Source organism: Malaclemys terrapin, chromosome 24, assembly GCF_027887155.1.
Source record: "Malaclemys terrapin pileata isolate rMalTer1 chromosome 24, rMalTer1.hap1, whole genome shotgun sequence".
Lineage (NCBI taxonomy): Eukaryota > Metazoa > Chordata > Testudines > Emydidae > Malaclemys > Malaclemys terrapin.
This window is the reverse complement of record NC_071528.1, coordinates 11529079-11543737: the sequence shown is the minus strand read 5'-3', so window position 1 is coordinate 11543737 and position 14659 is coordinate 11529079. Positions and strand designations below refer to the sequence as shown.

Below are 14659 nucleotides of genomic sequence, written 5' to 3'. Positions count from 1 at the left end.
ATCTCCTACCCTATAACCCCCACCTCTCATCCCTGCCCCATAACTCCCCTCTCCCCATCCCCATCTCCTACCCTATAACCTCCATCTCTCATCCCTGCCCCATAACTCCCCTCTCCTCATCCCCATCTCCTACCCTACCCCCACCTCTCATCCCTGCCCCATAACTCCCCTCTCCCCATCCCCATCTCCTACCCTATAACCCCCACCTCTTATCCCTGCCCCATCGCTCCCTGCCCCCAACTCTCCCGTGCTCCCCGGGCGGCGGCGCTGCCCCCTGGCGGCTGCAGGCGGCTGGGGAGGGCGGTCCGTTCCCAGTCCGCCCCCGCCCCGCCCCGCCCCCCAAGCCCCGGACTTTAACTCCTCGCCCGGCGCTCGCTGGTTCGCCCTTCTCCTGTGCCGGGGGCCATGTGAGCCGGCTGGGGCCGAGCGGAGCGGAGGGCGCACGGGGGCAGCGCTCGGCAGGCGGAGCGGAGCCAGTATGGAGCGCAGGAAAGTCTTCGTGGTGCTCGATGTGCTCTGCGTGGTGGTCGGTAAGGACCCCCCCCCCCTTGTCCGGTCCTGGCGCCAGCTGCCCGGTTCGGAGCCAGTTGGAAAACGACCCCCCGTCCGGTCCTGGTACCAGCTGGGCAGCCCCGCCTCGTTCACCAGCGCCAGCTGTGCAGCGTGTCCCCAACCCCCCCGGCTCCAGCTGTGCATTGCTCGCCGCTTTCCGAGCCAGGGCCCGGCCCGGCTCCTCTCCGTCCCCAGCGGAGAGAGGAGCGAACTTCTCCTCTCCCGGCCCAGTGTTCCTGCCTGTGCAGGGCTGGGGGGCGGCGGGGCTGGCATGGGAGGTTAAGTGAGGGGCTGGTTAAGCGAGACTCCCTTAACCCCGACTTGGCTTGTGTCTCTTCTCCTTTCCGACCTCCTGTGGCAGGAGTTGTCCCTAGTTCCCAGAGCAGACCCTCTTCCCTATGATCCCCTTTGACTCCCTGGGGTGCGTTGGGGCTAGTGGGTGAACCTGCATCGCAGGAGGGAGCCCTGCTGCCCTCCGAACCGGGGGGCCCGATCCTAATGGAAGCAGCTGCTCACCTGCAGGGGGGCAGGTGTGCTGGGGGTGGAAGCCCGCTGCGAGCCGTGTTGGAGGATGTGAGTTGGCTCTTTGCTGGGTGAGCGAGCCACGCAGTTACCCTTTGTTCCCAAAGGCCATTCGCCAGCTCATAAGGGCACAGTCCTGAGTTAATGGCACAATAAGGAAGTGGTTTCCCTCTGATCTGCCAGCCTGGAGCCACTGTGCAGGGAAAGGGCGATAAGAATTAACGGCTTTGGCCTTTGCATCCGTGAGGAACATTTGCACAGATGGGCAGTGCTGGCACCCTCCCACCCAGAGAGCGTTTTTGGTGCTGGGAAAAGCAGGCGGCGTATGTTTATGGATCACCCTCTGTGCACTGGCAGGGGGCTGGGGAGAGATGGCTGTGAATCCTGCTCCAAAGAAATCCCATCTGGAGGGGAAAGTCCAAAGGTAGACCAAAGGCCGGGGGGGGGGGGGGGCTTGATTTAGGCAGATGCCAGCCACGAATTCTGTTTTTAAACGGGCGTTCTTTGGGGGGATTAGCCAGGGAAGTGGTTTTCTACTGCAAGTTGCTGACTTGCCAGCAAATCTAGGGTTAAATTAGAGCAAAGCTGGGAGCCGTTTTGTCTGTAAACAACGAAGTCGGGCCCATCCAAACTTCTGCTCTGGACACAGCGGCACCCAGGGGCAGCTCAGCCAATGCAGAGAGACAAAATGGCATCGGCGCTGGGGTCCTGTCTCATCTCCCCAGCCCTGCCAGGGTCACGAGAATGTGTCGAGAGGTGCGGGGCATGCAGCTGGTGGGTTGCAGAGTAATTGACTTTCCCCTTTGCCCTCACCCTTTCCCGGCATAAAGCTGGCACCGTCAGCCAGTGCGTTGGTGAGGGACACTCTCCCCTTTGAGTGTTGGCTGCTGCCAGGAGCCGGATTGCCCCGGCTGAACCAGCCGCCTTGCTCTGTGTCCCTATCCCGTTGTGGCTCAGAATGGTGGGCCACTGGCTAGTATCCTTCTCGCTGTGACTTGCACGCTGGCAGAGGCAAGAAAGAGCCAGGTCTGGAATAGGGTGGCATCGCTCTGGATTTTGAGGCGTGTATGCATTTCCCCCAGTGCACGTGTCTCCCCCAGGTCTATCACGAGAATCCAGTGCTGATGAAAGGTGCTGGATCATAGACCCCTTATCCTCAGACCTGCTACAGCACTGGCACGCTGCCCTGCCAATGCACCTCCATCGGGCCCTGGAGGGAAAGGGATCAGCTCCCTTCCCGGGCAGCTCCTCTGGTGACCCGGACCCTGTGAAGAACTGAACAGAGACCCCCCAATCTCATGTCACCCAACGGCCATTGGATGGGGGTAACTTCCCTTGGCTACCAACCTGGTCTTTGAACCAGTGTCTTGACGCTGACTTCCCCATTGGGCAATGGGTTAAAAACGTTGAATGTGCACAAGCCGGTTTTAGCTACCTCCCATGCCCTCTTCACTCCCTGAGCAGACAAATGCTGCCCCTAAAATAGCCACCTACGAGTCCATAATTAAAATACCCTTAAAATAAAGGCACAGGTCTTAATTTCAGCTTGGACCGCCTCTGGGATCCGTGTAAACCACAGGTGGAAGGGACCGAGGTTCCGGGTTTTGTTTAGGTCGGTCTCTTGCGTGGCCCTTTTATTTTTAGTGGCTGTGGATGAAATTATCCTGCGAGAACATTGGTGTCTAATTTGAGCTGCAAATGAACGTCTTGGGTATATTTTTAAGACGCCTGCTGTGTTTGCATTTCACCTGGAAGCCTTGTGCAGCTGGGGCGTGTGAAAGGAGCCACAGGCCTGTTGCGATTTCCTCCCCCGCCATTGTTTCCGCCAGAGAAAGTTGCAAGGGAGAATTTTGCATGTTGCTGGAACCAGCAGGGTGAGTTTTTCACCTGGGCAGGAGGCTGCACCATGCAGCAAGGGGCTGGCCAAAGAAAGGTGGAGGTGACTCTTCCCCACCTCCTGGGTTTTGCCTTTGTGCAGCAGGGAGAAGACAAAGGTGGCCTGTTTACCCACAGAGGCCTATTAAACAATGGACTGGATGGAAATTTTTTTTAAAGGTGGAACTTGGGAGATAAGTCCCTTTTAAGGCAGCCCAGAGCCTCCAGCCTTGGTTTCTCCCGCAGGCACCTTGGCTTGCTGGCGCTCAAGCGTTGGTGTAGGGCTGTGGCTCTTCGGTTCAGACACGGCACCGGCAGATCGCTGCCGGCTGCCTTGGGCTGGGCTGGAGGCGGGCGCGGTGCGCTGGGATTCTCTGCGGGGATTGCTAACCAGGAGGCCAATGAATGTCTGGTGGTGGTTTCAGTGATGGGAGTGTCTGCCCTGCTGGGGGCTGGGTAGAGCCCCTCTCCACCAAACCCACACAGCCATGGGTTGAGTTGAACTCCAGAGGCCTAGATGGGAAAAGCTACGGAGCCATCCAGTCCCCTGAAGTCCGTTCTCTATCCAGTTGACCCCTTTCCTCTTCCTCCAGCGCTGGCCTTGCTTCTTAACCCTTGAGGGCCCATGGCCTGGGGCGGATTAGAACTGGCTTCAGGAGAGGCTGCTGATCCGAATGCAACCTCTGCAATGCTTTAAAACAAACCTGCTTAACCTCTTACCTCCTGCGGCTCCCCATCTCTGCCTCGGATGCACCTGGTGCTGGGTCTCGTGGCCTGGAAGGTTACTGCCGCTGAAGAGGAGTGTGGATGATCCTGCAGCCTGTCTATGCTAGGGTAATTTGCACTCGTGTAATTTCCCCAGTGCAAGCCCCTAATGTAGACACTGCCCTGGTGCAAAATGGGGCTTGCACAAGTGCAATGTATGCTGGTAATTTACAGGGTAAATCTCACTAGTGCAAGCCCCATCTTGCACGAGGGCAGCGCATCCACTCTGGGGGGTTGCACTGGTGAAAGCACAAACAAGCCACCCACCCCAGTATAGACAGATCCCTAGTGTTAAACCAGATGGATACTGCTGCCTTGTCTACACTGGGATCTCAGCCACCAGCATAGGTGCATCAGGGCAAACCTCTAGTGAAGATGCTACTCACACCGGAGCCACTTATCCTTGTCTTAAACCAATGTAAGCTCTACTGGTGCAAATTGTGTTTCCACGAGGGGTTTGCACTGGTGCAGCTGCACCATTGACAGAAATCCTAGTGCTGACAAGGCCTAGCTTGCCGCCTTCAGGTGGCCGATGGTTGCTCTGCCATCTGTGCTTGGACAGAGAAATCTCTCTGCTTTCCAAGTGCTTATAAACCACCCTGCAAAGCCCTGGCTGATTCCAGGGACCAGGCACAACAAGGGGTCGTTAAGAATGCAGCTGTCTGGAAAGTTTCAGTTAATTCCATTTTCAAATTTTGTTTTTGTGTTGTTGTTTTTTTTTTTTCCCCATCCTCCCCATTATCTAACCAGCTCTATTAACTGGCTCTGTGCATGGCAGTGCCCACGCCAGGCCTAGACAGTCTTTGTGGCCCTATACGGATAGAACCAACCCATTAGCCGCAGCCCCTGTATGACAACGGCCACTGAGCTCCTGGCTGGTTTCATGTCGGAGAGCTGCCGGTTCCCAGAGCACCTCTTCAATCAGTTACAGAAGGGGGGTGCATTCTTAAGGGGTTAAGTTGCCTGTGTGGCTATAGGAGCATGACACCAGGGGGTGCTACTCCCACAAGTGGGACTGCACTGGGGTGCCTGGCTCCCAGAACTGCGCTTGGGTCCGCGAAGGTGGCTGTGGGACCCTGTCATGGTGGAGGGTGGGGCTGGGTGGGCTCCAGCGTGTGCAGGGCCTAGTCGAACAGAAAGCGGCCCTTGGTCCGGTCCTGTCGCTGAATCCTTCCTTTCCCGGTTATCTCCCAGCGCTGCCGGCTTCCTCCTCCCCTATGTTGCCATGGGGTCATCATGGGGAAAGCGCCGTCCCTTGCTGGGGCAAAGCACGGCGTCTGCAGAGTGCAGGGGGGCGCGGGAGAGCCCCGTCTCCCAGGCATCCCTGCAGGGCTGGAGCTGTTGGGAGAATGAGGTTCGAGCCCCTTGTGGAGTCATGGGCGGGGATCGCCCAGCGTACCGGGCAGGGGGATGTGTGTACCCACGACTGCCTGGCTAGGGCTAGTACGTCTGCTGGGCTCATGTCCTGCCCCACGGGAGCGCCCCTGCTGGGAGCCCCTGCCCTGGCTCTCGGGCTCCATCGCACCAGGGCCGTTGTATCTGGGTCCACGTGCCCTGCTGCAGCCTGGTGAGTTGTTGCACTGCGCTCCAGTGGCAGCAGGCAGGGTTCGGACCAATTGGGTGGGGTTCCTGCCCCACCCCGGCACTGACTGCCAGGCCTCCACTCTGCCCAAACTGGCACAGAATGGGACCTGCCCCGCTGCTGATTCCACCCGGGAGCTGGCACGGGTGGCGTGTGCGGGAAGGTGGGGGAGCTGCGGCCTTGCACCTGTGACGCAGACTGTGTAAATATCAGCCCAGCGGAGCATGATCTCCGTGGGGAACAGCTCTACTTCGGGGAGGGGATTTGGGACGATGCAGGGAGCAGCAGGTCGGATCTGCGGGGCTCCAGGGGAGTGGGTAGGATCTTGCGGCCCGGTCCGAGCTGGGGGCTGGCGTGCAGGGGATAGACAGCATGGGACAGGATTGGGCTGAGTGATGTTACTGGCGCTGCCCCCTGGCCCTCAGGGCACGCACCGTGGCCCCATCCATAATGCAGAGCACGGCCGAGGCTAGTGAAAACGGCAACTCCTGAGCACGCATTCCTTCTCCCCCTCCAGATTCCGGCAGCCACAGGTAATTGCTGAGATGTCACGCTAATGACCGCTTGCTCATCCGGCGAACGCAGGCGCCGGGGCTGCTATTTTGGGTAAAACCTCTGGGGCTGAAAATTGCCGTCTTAATTGACGTGAATGAGCCAGCTGGCGGAGGGGACGACGGGGGTGGAGCCTCAGCTTGGGGACAGAGACACAGGGGGGGGAAGGGGGGGCTCGTTACCTTCATCCTGGCCCGGGGGCTGGTCACCGATGGCATGGCCCCATTGCAGGCAGAGGGAGTGGTCTGCCTTTGGCTTGGAAGAGCGCAAAGTTAGCTGGGAACCTTCTCTCCCTGTCGGTAGTGAAGGGCTATTGGCTCCTGGGAAGAGCAGCTCTGTAGGAGGGCGCCAGGGTCTCCGGGGGCGGCCCCAGGGATGCGCTGTCTGCCCAGGGACTGGGGGGGGGTCTGGGACCCCATTTCTAAGAGCACTGCGCTGAAGGGAAGCGGGTCGACTGGCCAGGAGAGAGGGTCACTGCCCTGCTCGGCTGGTGGGGGCCAGGAGATGGAGGGACTGGGGCAGCTGGAAGATTGAAGAAGATACGGGCGACCTGCTATGTTGATTAAGAGGGTTTGGGGTGGGGGGATCCCCCAGAGATTTGGCCCTACTTGTGGGAGCCGGAGTCCGGCTGCCTGCATGTCAGAGGCCCTAGTACGATTGTCCTCCCTTTTCCTCGCCTCTCGTCAGCCCGGCCTGGGTGGGTCTATACGGTGTAGGAGGAAGGCGCAGATGAAGTCAGCCCCCGGGGGGAGCTGGCTGGGCCAGGATTCTCCGAGGCCTCCTGGGCGCAAGGGGAGCTGGCAGCATGTTGGCCCTGGGGATGGCTGAGTTTTGAAATCACCAGCCCCACCTCCTCAGGCTCTGTGCCCGGCCCGCTGGCATCGGCCTGTCCTTCGTCATCGCCTCGACTCCCCGGCGAGGAGGATGGAGACCCGTGGATGCCTCATCCCGCTGGATGCTGTAGTGGTGGGATGAGGAAGAGCTGCCACCCCTGTAGTATTGTAGGTGGTGGGGCAGTATAGTCTGGTGGTTAGAGCAAGGGGCTGTGACTCCAGAAACCTGCGTTTAATTCCTGGCTCTGCATGACTGTGGGAAGTTACAGTCGAGGCTTTCCGGGGCAGAAGCCACGTTTTGCTGTGTGCAGCACCTGGCACGTGGAGGCCTCATTCCTGACTGGAGGCGCTAGGCACTGCTGTAAAGCTCCCCCCTTTTCCCCTCCCCCTTGCCCCGGCATATCACCCCCTTTCTGCAGATAGGCTGCACTGGGCCTGCGCAGGACAGCTAGGACGTGGTGGGGGCTGGCATATAAACACAGGGCTGGCCATCAAACTCTTAACCCCGCCTCCTGCCACTGACCTGCTGGGTGACCAGGGGCAAGCCACTCCCCTGTTCCGTGCCTCAGTTTCCCCATCTGTAAAGGGGAGAAATTCACAGGGGGAGCTGTCTGTGGAGCATTTGGAGAATGGCAAGTGTGAGATGTCTTTCTGTCTACTCCGGTAGCACCTAAGCGCGGCACCTAGCCCCAGCGCAGATCAGGGCCGCGTTGTGCGAGGTGGTGTACGTACACCGAGTAGAAGAAAAGCTCCTGCCCCAAAGACCTTGCAGTCTAAGTAGGCAAGACAGGTAAAGACTGGGAGAGAAGTATGACCCTGATTTTTACAGGCAGGGAAACTGAGGCAGAACCAAAGTGACTTGCCCAGGGCCACGCAGGGCATCTGGCAGGGCTGGGGCCTGAACCCCGATCTCCTGAGTGCCAGTGCGGGGGCCTTAGACACAAGCCCACCCTTCCTACGTAAAAATGGCTGCTTGAATTTCGCTCTGACCCAGGGTTGGTGGCTCTCTCCAGTTTAGACCATTCTGCTGCGGTGGCTGAATGCGGCGCCGCAGGTGAGGGACACGCGGGCCCGTGGGACGGGGGGCTAGTGCCGATCGGCAGATGGGAGAGACGCTCCTTGCAGCTGAGTTGCAATTTCCGCTCTGCAGGTGGTTGTGTTTACAGCAACCTCACAGCTGCCAGGGCCTGATAACGGGGCTCTGCTAATCGGCAGCAGCCAGGGAGTGGACGGGAGGGCCCAGGGGTGCCAGCTCCTCCACCAGTGGCCTTGGGCAGAATCAGGGCAGCTGTGACTGAGGTCAAGACCTCCCCGGGGGAAGGTGGGTGCCTGGGAGTGATTGGGCCCATCCGTGCAGTCCTGCTGGTGACCCCGACCCAGGGCTAGAGAGATCCTTTAGAACAGCTGATCCATCTGGCCTGGGATCCTGTCTCCAAACTTGGCCAGGTGCTGGAGAGTTCGGGATCCTTCCCTGGGATCTGCCCCAGCCTAGGGGCGCGTCTGCATTGAATTAGACCCCGGCTACCCCCCTCTGTGAGTGGCACGCGGGCATGTGGGGGAGGGAGTGTGGGTCAGGGTCGTAAGTGACTCTAGTGCCAGCCGGAGAGGCTGCCTTGTCCCCTCTGGATTCGGGAGCCCCCTCTAGCTGGAGAGTAGGTGCCGTGTGGGCAGCGACGGAGCAGCCATCCCCCGTGTGCTGCCCTCTGCCGGTCCCCCTTGGCCCCAGGCTCAGCACACAGGTAAGGGCTGAACCGGGGGGCGTTCATCCCAGTGGCAGTGTCGTGGGCACCTGCCCACTGGACAGGGAACCGCCAGCTCCTTCCACAGAGATTGTGATGGGCCCCGTGTCTGGTTCCTTCCAACCAGGACCCGGCCACCTAGGGGTGAGGATGCTCCGAATCCCACCGCAGATCCAGGCAGGAGCGGCTGGTTCCGGTGCTGTCTGGGTTTGGCGTGCGGCTCCCCGAGCCCAGTTAGGCCTGGGTGAATGGGGGCGGCTGGGCCGGGAGCCGGCAAATCTCTGAACCAGCGAAAGGGACTTTGGTTCCAGCCAGAATGGGACCTGGATCCCATTGCTGGGTATCTCCCTGCTCTCCAGAGGGAAGGGGGGATATACCCCGGGGGAGGGGGGGCTGTGCCCCCTCCTGCAGAGAGAACCTCCTGACTCCCCTCCCCGCTCTGCCTTCAGCTTCCCTGCCCTTCGTCATCCTCACTCTGGTGAACTCTCCGTACGAGCGTGGATTCTACTGCAACGATGACTCCATCCGCTACCCCTACAGGCCAGACACCATCACCCACGGGCTCATGGCAGGGGTCACCATCACCTGCACCGTCCTCATTGTAAGGAAACCTGGGGGGCTCCCCCTTTCATTCCCCCCCCTTCCTGAGCACCCTCTTAGACGGCCTTGCTCCACCCCATCCCGGAACACCACGACCTGGACAGCAGATCCGTTAGCTGACTCCCGCACAGACCAGCCGGCCCTGCCGGGGCTCAAAGGGCATCTCTGGTCCCATTGATCTGACTGTGTGGCTGGCTCCCTGCGGGGAGAGGCTAGGGCAGGGATAACTCTGAGCCTCTCTGTCCCCTGCTGGGAGCTTCCCCCCAGAGCCAGCAGCTCCCTTCACCACCACCCCGCAGCAGCCATGCTCCTGGCTGCTCCAGCTGGGTTTGGCTCTGCCGTCCTTGCCGCCCAGGTCTTGGAGAGCAGAGCCGGCCCTGGCTCCTCTCGGACGGCCGCTCACTGCCTCTCCCTTGGCTTCCGCAGATCTCTGCAGGCGAGGCCTACCTGGTGTACGCTGAGCAACTCCACTCCAAGTCCGAGTACAACAACTACCTCGCCGCCCTCTACAAGGTACTGGGAACGTTCCTCTTCGGCGGGGCCGTCAGCCAGTCCCTGACCGACCTGGCCAAGTACATGATCGGTCGGCTCCGGCCCAACTTCTTGGACGTCTGCGACCCGGACTGGTCGAAGGTGAACTGCTCCATCTACAAGCAGCTGGAGAACGTGTGCCGGGGGGATGCCAGGAACATCACCGAGTCCAGGTGACACAAGGGGCTTCACCGGGGGGTGAGGGGGAACCTTCTCATGGGTGCTGGGGGTGGGGGAGGGCGGCTTGAGACCAGCCCAGAACCTGAGTAATGCCCCACCAGACTGATATCCACCGTGTGCTGCCACCTCCCAGTGGGGAGCACTAGAGGGGAGAGAGGCTGGGCAAGGAGCCATGGACCCTCCTGGCCGCTGGATGACGGACCAATGGCAGGTGCGGAGCTGGGAAGGGATCCCCCATTAGGCTGGGGAAGCAGCTCGCTGAGGCTATATGGGGTGGGAGGGCGGAGTCGGAAGGCGCGTGCAGAGGTGGAGGGAAAGCGTGGCTGGGCCTCATGCTCCAAGGACCTACCCACGGGATTGGAGAGCGTGAGAGATGCCTGAGGGGAGCGAGAGGGGTCCCGTGGGCTTATTTGAGGGCAGGGTGGAGGGAGTGGGGGTCTCTCATCCTGATCCTGGTCTTTGTTCTTCCAGGTTATCCTTCTATTCCGGACACTCCTCCTTCGGGATGTACTGTATGGTGTTTCTGGCAGTGAGTAGCGCTCTCTGGGTGTGGGTGTGCGTGCGCTGTGTCGCAGCAGAGAAAGGGGGAGTGGGGTCTAGTGGGTAGAGCCGGGGGGAGGTGGGGGTCGGGACTCCTGGGTTCTATTCCTAGCTCTGGGGGGAGGTGTGGTCCAGTGGGGAGAGCCGGGGGGTCAGGACTCCTGGGTTCTATTCCCAGTTGTGCCCCTGATTGTGTGAACTTGGCTTAATCCCTTTGCCTGTCTGAGCTGCAGCGCCCCCACCCACCTGCGGGGGGCAGAATCGAGCGGTATGGCCACCACCACCCTTGCCCCTGCTAGCGGGGTCGCGCTGCCCCACTTGTTTTTGGGCCCCTGCGCGTGGTCTGCGTGGCGATCCCGGGGCGGGAACGTCTGGGTGAAGCGACCCTGCTGGCACTGGGCTGGGGGCCGCGCCGGGGGCGACCGACTGACCGTCTCTTCTCTCCCCAGCTGTACGTCCAGGCCCGGCTGATCGGGAAGTGGGCCCGGCTGCTGCGTCCCACGATCCAGTTCTTCCTGATCGCCTTCGCCATCTTCGTGGGCTACACCCGGGTCTCCGACTACAAGCACCACTGGAGTGATGTGCTGGTGGGGCTCCTCCAGGGGGCGCTCATTGCCATCCTCATCGTAAGCGCCCGGGGGGGGCATCTCCACCCCTCCCTCCATGCTCGCCGTGGGCTCTCTGGCTCTGCCTTGTGCCCCGCCTGCTCACGGATGGATCCTAGCGCCCCCCCTTCTCCCCAACCTTGCAGCCCTGTGCCCACCCCCTGTCCTCACAATCTTGCACACCCGGCAGCTTTGCTCTGGGTGGTGGTTTCGACCTCATCCAGCCCAGAAACGGGGCGTCTCGATTCAGCCTCCTCCATCTACGACATTGCTTCACCCCCTCCTCCTCCTCCCTCGCCCCGTGCAGCAGAGCAGGACGTCACGGTCCCCAAGCACAAGGAGTCAGGACTCCTGGGCTCTGTTCCCAGTTCTGCCACTGACTCGCTGCGTGACCTTGGGCAAGTCACTCAGACCAAAACTTTATCGAGGCTGCTGGATGCAGCCAGGCCCCGTGGCCCGGATCTCCCTGGCCTGGCAGCTGGATCCACTGAGAGATGTTCCCTCGATGGAATTATCCCCTAAAGCCTTGTTCTTTTCTCTTCTTTCTTCCTTCCCCTCCCCCCCCAGGTCCGCTACGTCTCTGACTTCTTCAAGCAGCGTCCGCCTCTCCAGTGTGAGAAGGACCCGGAGCACAAGCCCAGCTTACCGCTGACCAGGAGCGAGCCTGATCACAACCACTACAGCTATCCGGGAGCTCCCTGAGCTGTGGGAGCTGGGGGGGGCAGCGCTGCTGGACAGCTGATGGCAGATCCCAGGCCCCACCAGGCTGCTTGCCAGGGCTTTGGGGGGGGAACTGGGAAGAGCAGCTTATCTTGTTAATTGGTTCCACGGCTAATGAGTTCCTTAATACTGCATGGCGCCATGGCACCCGAGGGACGCCCCCAGGGGGCACCAGGCAAAGACTTTTAACGCTCATTTGGAGTGCTGTGCGGTGGCCGATGCCAGATAAACCAGCCCTCCTGCCTCTCAAGTCCAGAGGCTTGGATCCCTCCATGAGTGGGTGGGTGGGTGCGCTTCATGCTTCTGAGGGTGGCTTTCCAGCCCTCTGCGTGGAAGAGGCACGGGTGGGACTGCTTGTGAAGCGAAGAGTAAACTCCATGTGAAGCCTGAGGTGGTGTGGTGCTGAGAGCATCAAATTATATTCGCGTTGATGACTCCGGATCCTCGCTGGGACAAAACCTGGAGGCCGATGCCACCGGAACATTGCCGGGCTAATGATTTGAGACCGAGTTCTTCTCTGTAGCTTGATCACCTTAAAATATTCCCAGTAACCAGCAGCCGATGCAAATGACGGATGCCTGGGGAGGGTCTGCTCCCGTCACCCCTGACCCCGCCGCGCTGGAGTGAACTGCCACCTGAGTTTGTGACGTGCCCTGTATGCTCCGTAGGAAACTCTGCGGCCGTCTCGGCTGATTCTTTAATTGGGGGGGGGGGGGGGGTTGGGATGGGGGGGAATCTTCTGTGGTAAAGGAACTAAATTGCAGTCTGGAGACGGACACGAATTCTGGCCCTTTGAGAGAGCCCGTTACCTGGTCCAGCTCCTGCTAACCACCTCGCCTCCACCGCATAGCTGCCTCTGGCACCGAGGATACTGCGGCCTCCTTTTAAACGACATACATTTTCATGACGATGCGTTTTTGTATTCAGTGTGTTTTTTTTATTTTTAAATTAGATCATCCTGAAAGAATGGCAGTGTCAGGTCTATTCTTTTAATCCAGATTTTTGTGGCCTCGAAATACATCGCTTTAAATGTTTTGTTTTTTGTTTTTAAAAATGGGGGATTTTTATGAAACCCCAAATTAATAGCAACGTTTGCCTCAAATTATAGATTTTTAACATTTCAGTGGGAATGGGTTTTGGGTTCTTAACATCGATACCCTCCCCCCATCCCTTTCTTTGCTGGCTTTGCGAGGCAAGCCCCAGGAAATTGGGCAAGGCTATATGAAAATGACTAGAAACAAGAGTGAGTGAAACCGACCAGTTCTGACTTTCAGCAGATCCTAGAGGAGTGACATGCAAAAGGAAAACAAACGGGAGGAGTGATGGAAAGCGAACACGGGCACGGGTCCTGCGGTTGGCTCTGTTATGTGCTAGCGGCTCGGATTTCACAATTCGTGCCTCAGATCCTGTAAACTTCATTTGCTCTCTGTATATCCATTTTCTTTTTTTTAATTAGGATTTTTAACCTGGCTGCCCTTTTAAACAGGAGGTGGACCAATGGGGAAACTGCCACCATCACTGACAGGAAGCATGGTCCAGGGGCTAGTGCTCTAGTCTGAGATTTAGACCTGAGTTAAATTCCCTGCTCCGCAACTGACTTCCCGTGTAGCCTTGTCAAGTTACTTAGCCCCTCTGGACTTCCATCTGTACAATGGCAATAATCGTACTAGGCTCCCTCACAGGGGTTGTTGTGGGGACCAATACATTAAAAATGGTGAGGTGCTCAGATACTGCAGTGATGGGGGATCATATACCTAAGAGAGATCAGGAAAGTTTACCAACTTTCTAGATGGCTGTTAACTTCTTGTGCCTTAGAAGTTGCTAGAGCAAAGAAGTGCCGTACGCTCTTTGCTAGGCAGAGGTGGTAACCATTCAAGTTTCTTGGCTCTGTGTAACGGGACCAGGGTAGGATTATTATTTTATATCAACATTAAAAACAGCCTGAAAGCTCGCTGAATGAGACCTATTTTTCTTGCATTCCCCTGTAAGTCAGAGCTGAGTGTGACTCTTTCCCTTTGGCATTCAGGCCTGCCACGGAAAAAAAATCTCAGTCCAAAAGCTGTGGTCGGGGACGGAAAGTAGGGCTTGCTGGCGGGTTTCTTAGCGTGTTGTAATTGGCAAGGCAATTGGTGGTTTAGAAACAGAAGGGGGTGAGAGGATGGACACTTGGAAGAGGTTTGAAATGGCATACAACATAGGGCAACAAGCATAAAAATGCTCCTCGGATGATAAACTTGGAGTGGTGGAAAGCAGCGCAGAGTAATGGTTAGTGCACTGGGGAGTCGAGAAACCAGTTCAATTCCCAGCCCTGCCACTGATTTGCCGTGTTACCACAGTCACGTCACTTTAAGCCCACGCGTCCAGTATGGAGCAGTTCTTGTCAATGAGGGGAGAGGCACTTTTTTAGCTGGGCCAGGTGAGCTCATAGGAGGGATAGATGGTGATGGCTTGGCTGGCACTGGCTGACGAGACCCTCGGGTGGGTAAGCGGCTGCTCCTGCATTACTCGTGCACACCCAGGAGTTCAAAGGGTGCAAGGAATGGAATGGTGTGTACTCCTGTCCTTAACTGGACATGATCCTCTGGGCCTGATCCTTGCACGTCCACCCCTGTGGAGCTGGGCTTCAGGAAAGGGAACAAATCCCCTTCACAGCTGGGATGCCACAGACGACAGCTTGGGGCAGGCGTGACAATCACCCTTGGAGGGGCAGGCTGAGACGGGACTTGGCGTATGGGGCACGAGAGCCTGCTTCTGAGCTCTGTTACGCCAGAACAAATCAGGAGTTCAGGCCATCTCCGGGTGTGAGATCAGAAATGGGCATGTGGGAGGAGCTGAGCTGTGCAAACCACTCCCCCTGGAGCCCTCTGCCGCCAGCAGCAAAGCGTAGCTGTTCGTGTTTCGCTTCAGGCGCTCGTCTGACCTGCCCAACTCTGTAAAACTGAGCGCAAAACAAAAAGAGGCACAGAGGCGTCTGCCGGAGATTTCCAGATGTTTCTGCTGCCCAGCCAGCTGCAAAAAAACCCCAAACCCCTGTAAAAACAGGATCTCGCGTGGTGATTTATT

The 14659-nt window shown here is 58.6% G+C and overlaps 1 protein-coding gene across 1 annotated transcript; it reads left to right on the top strand.

Moving 5' to 3' along the window:
• The first annotated feature begins 351 nt into the window (after nucleotides 1-351).
• On the top strand, nucleotides 352-13547 carry PLPP2 (phospholipid phosphatase 2). Its single transcript, XM_054013419.1, has 6 exons — nucleotides 352-530; nucleotides 8870-9021; nucleotides 9447-9724; nucleotides 10203-10260; nucleotides 10721-10897; nucleotides 11444-13547. Exons 1-6 carry the CDS (start codon nucleotides 479-481, stop codon nucleotides 11576-11578), a joined length of 852 nt encoding a protein of 283 aa, XP_053869394.1. The 5' UTR covers nucleotides 352-478; the 3' UTR covers nucleotides 11579-13547.
• The last annotated feature ends 1112 nt before the right edge of the window (nucleotides 13548-14659 follow it).

What these genes read in the sequence shown, in the direction of transcription:
- PLPP2 (XM_054013419.1), top strand. Translation starts at nt 479, where the DNA reads ATGGAGCGCAGGAAAGTCTTCGTGGTGCTCGATGTGCTCTGCGTGGTG. An exon ending in TCACCTGCACCGTCCTCATT is followed by an intron (nt 9,022 to 9,446) that starts GTAAGGAAACCT and finishes TGGCTTCCGCAG; the next exon opens with ATCTCTGCAGGCGAGGCCTA. An exon ending in ACTGTATGGTGTTTCTGGCA is followed by an intron (nt 10,261 to 10,720) that starts GTGAGTAGCGCT and finishes TTCTCTCCCCAG; the next exon opens with CTGTACGTCCAGGCCCGGCT.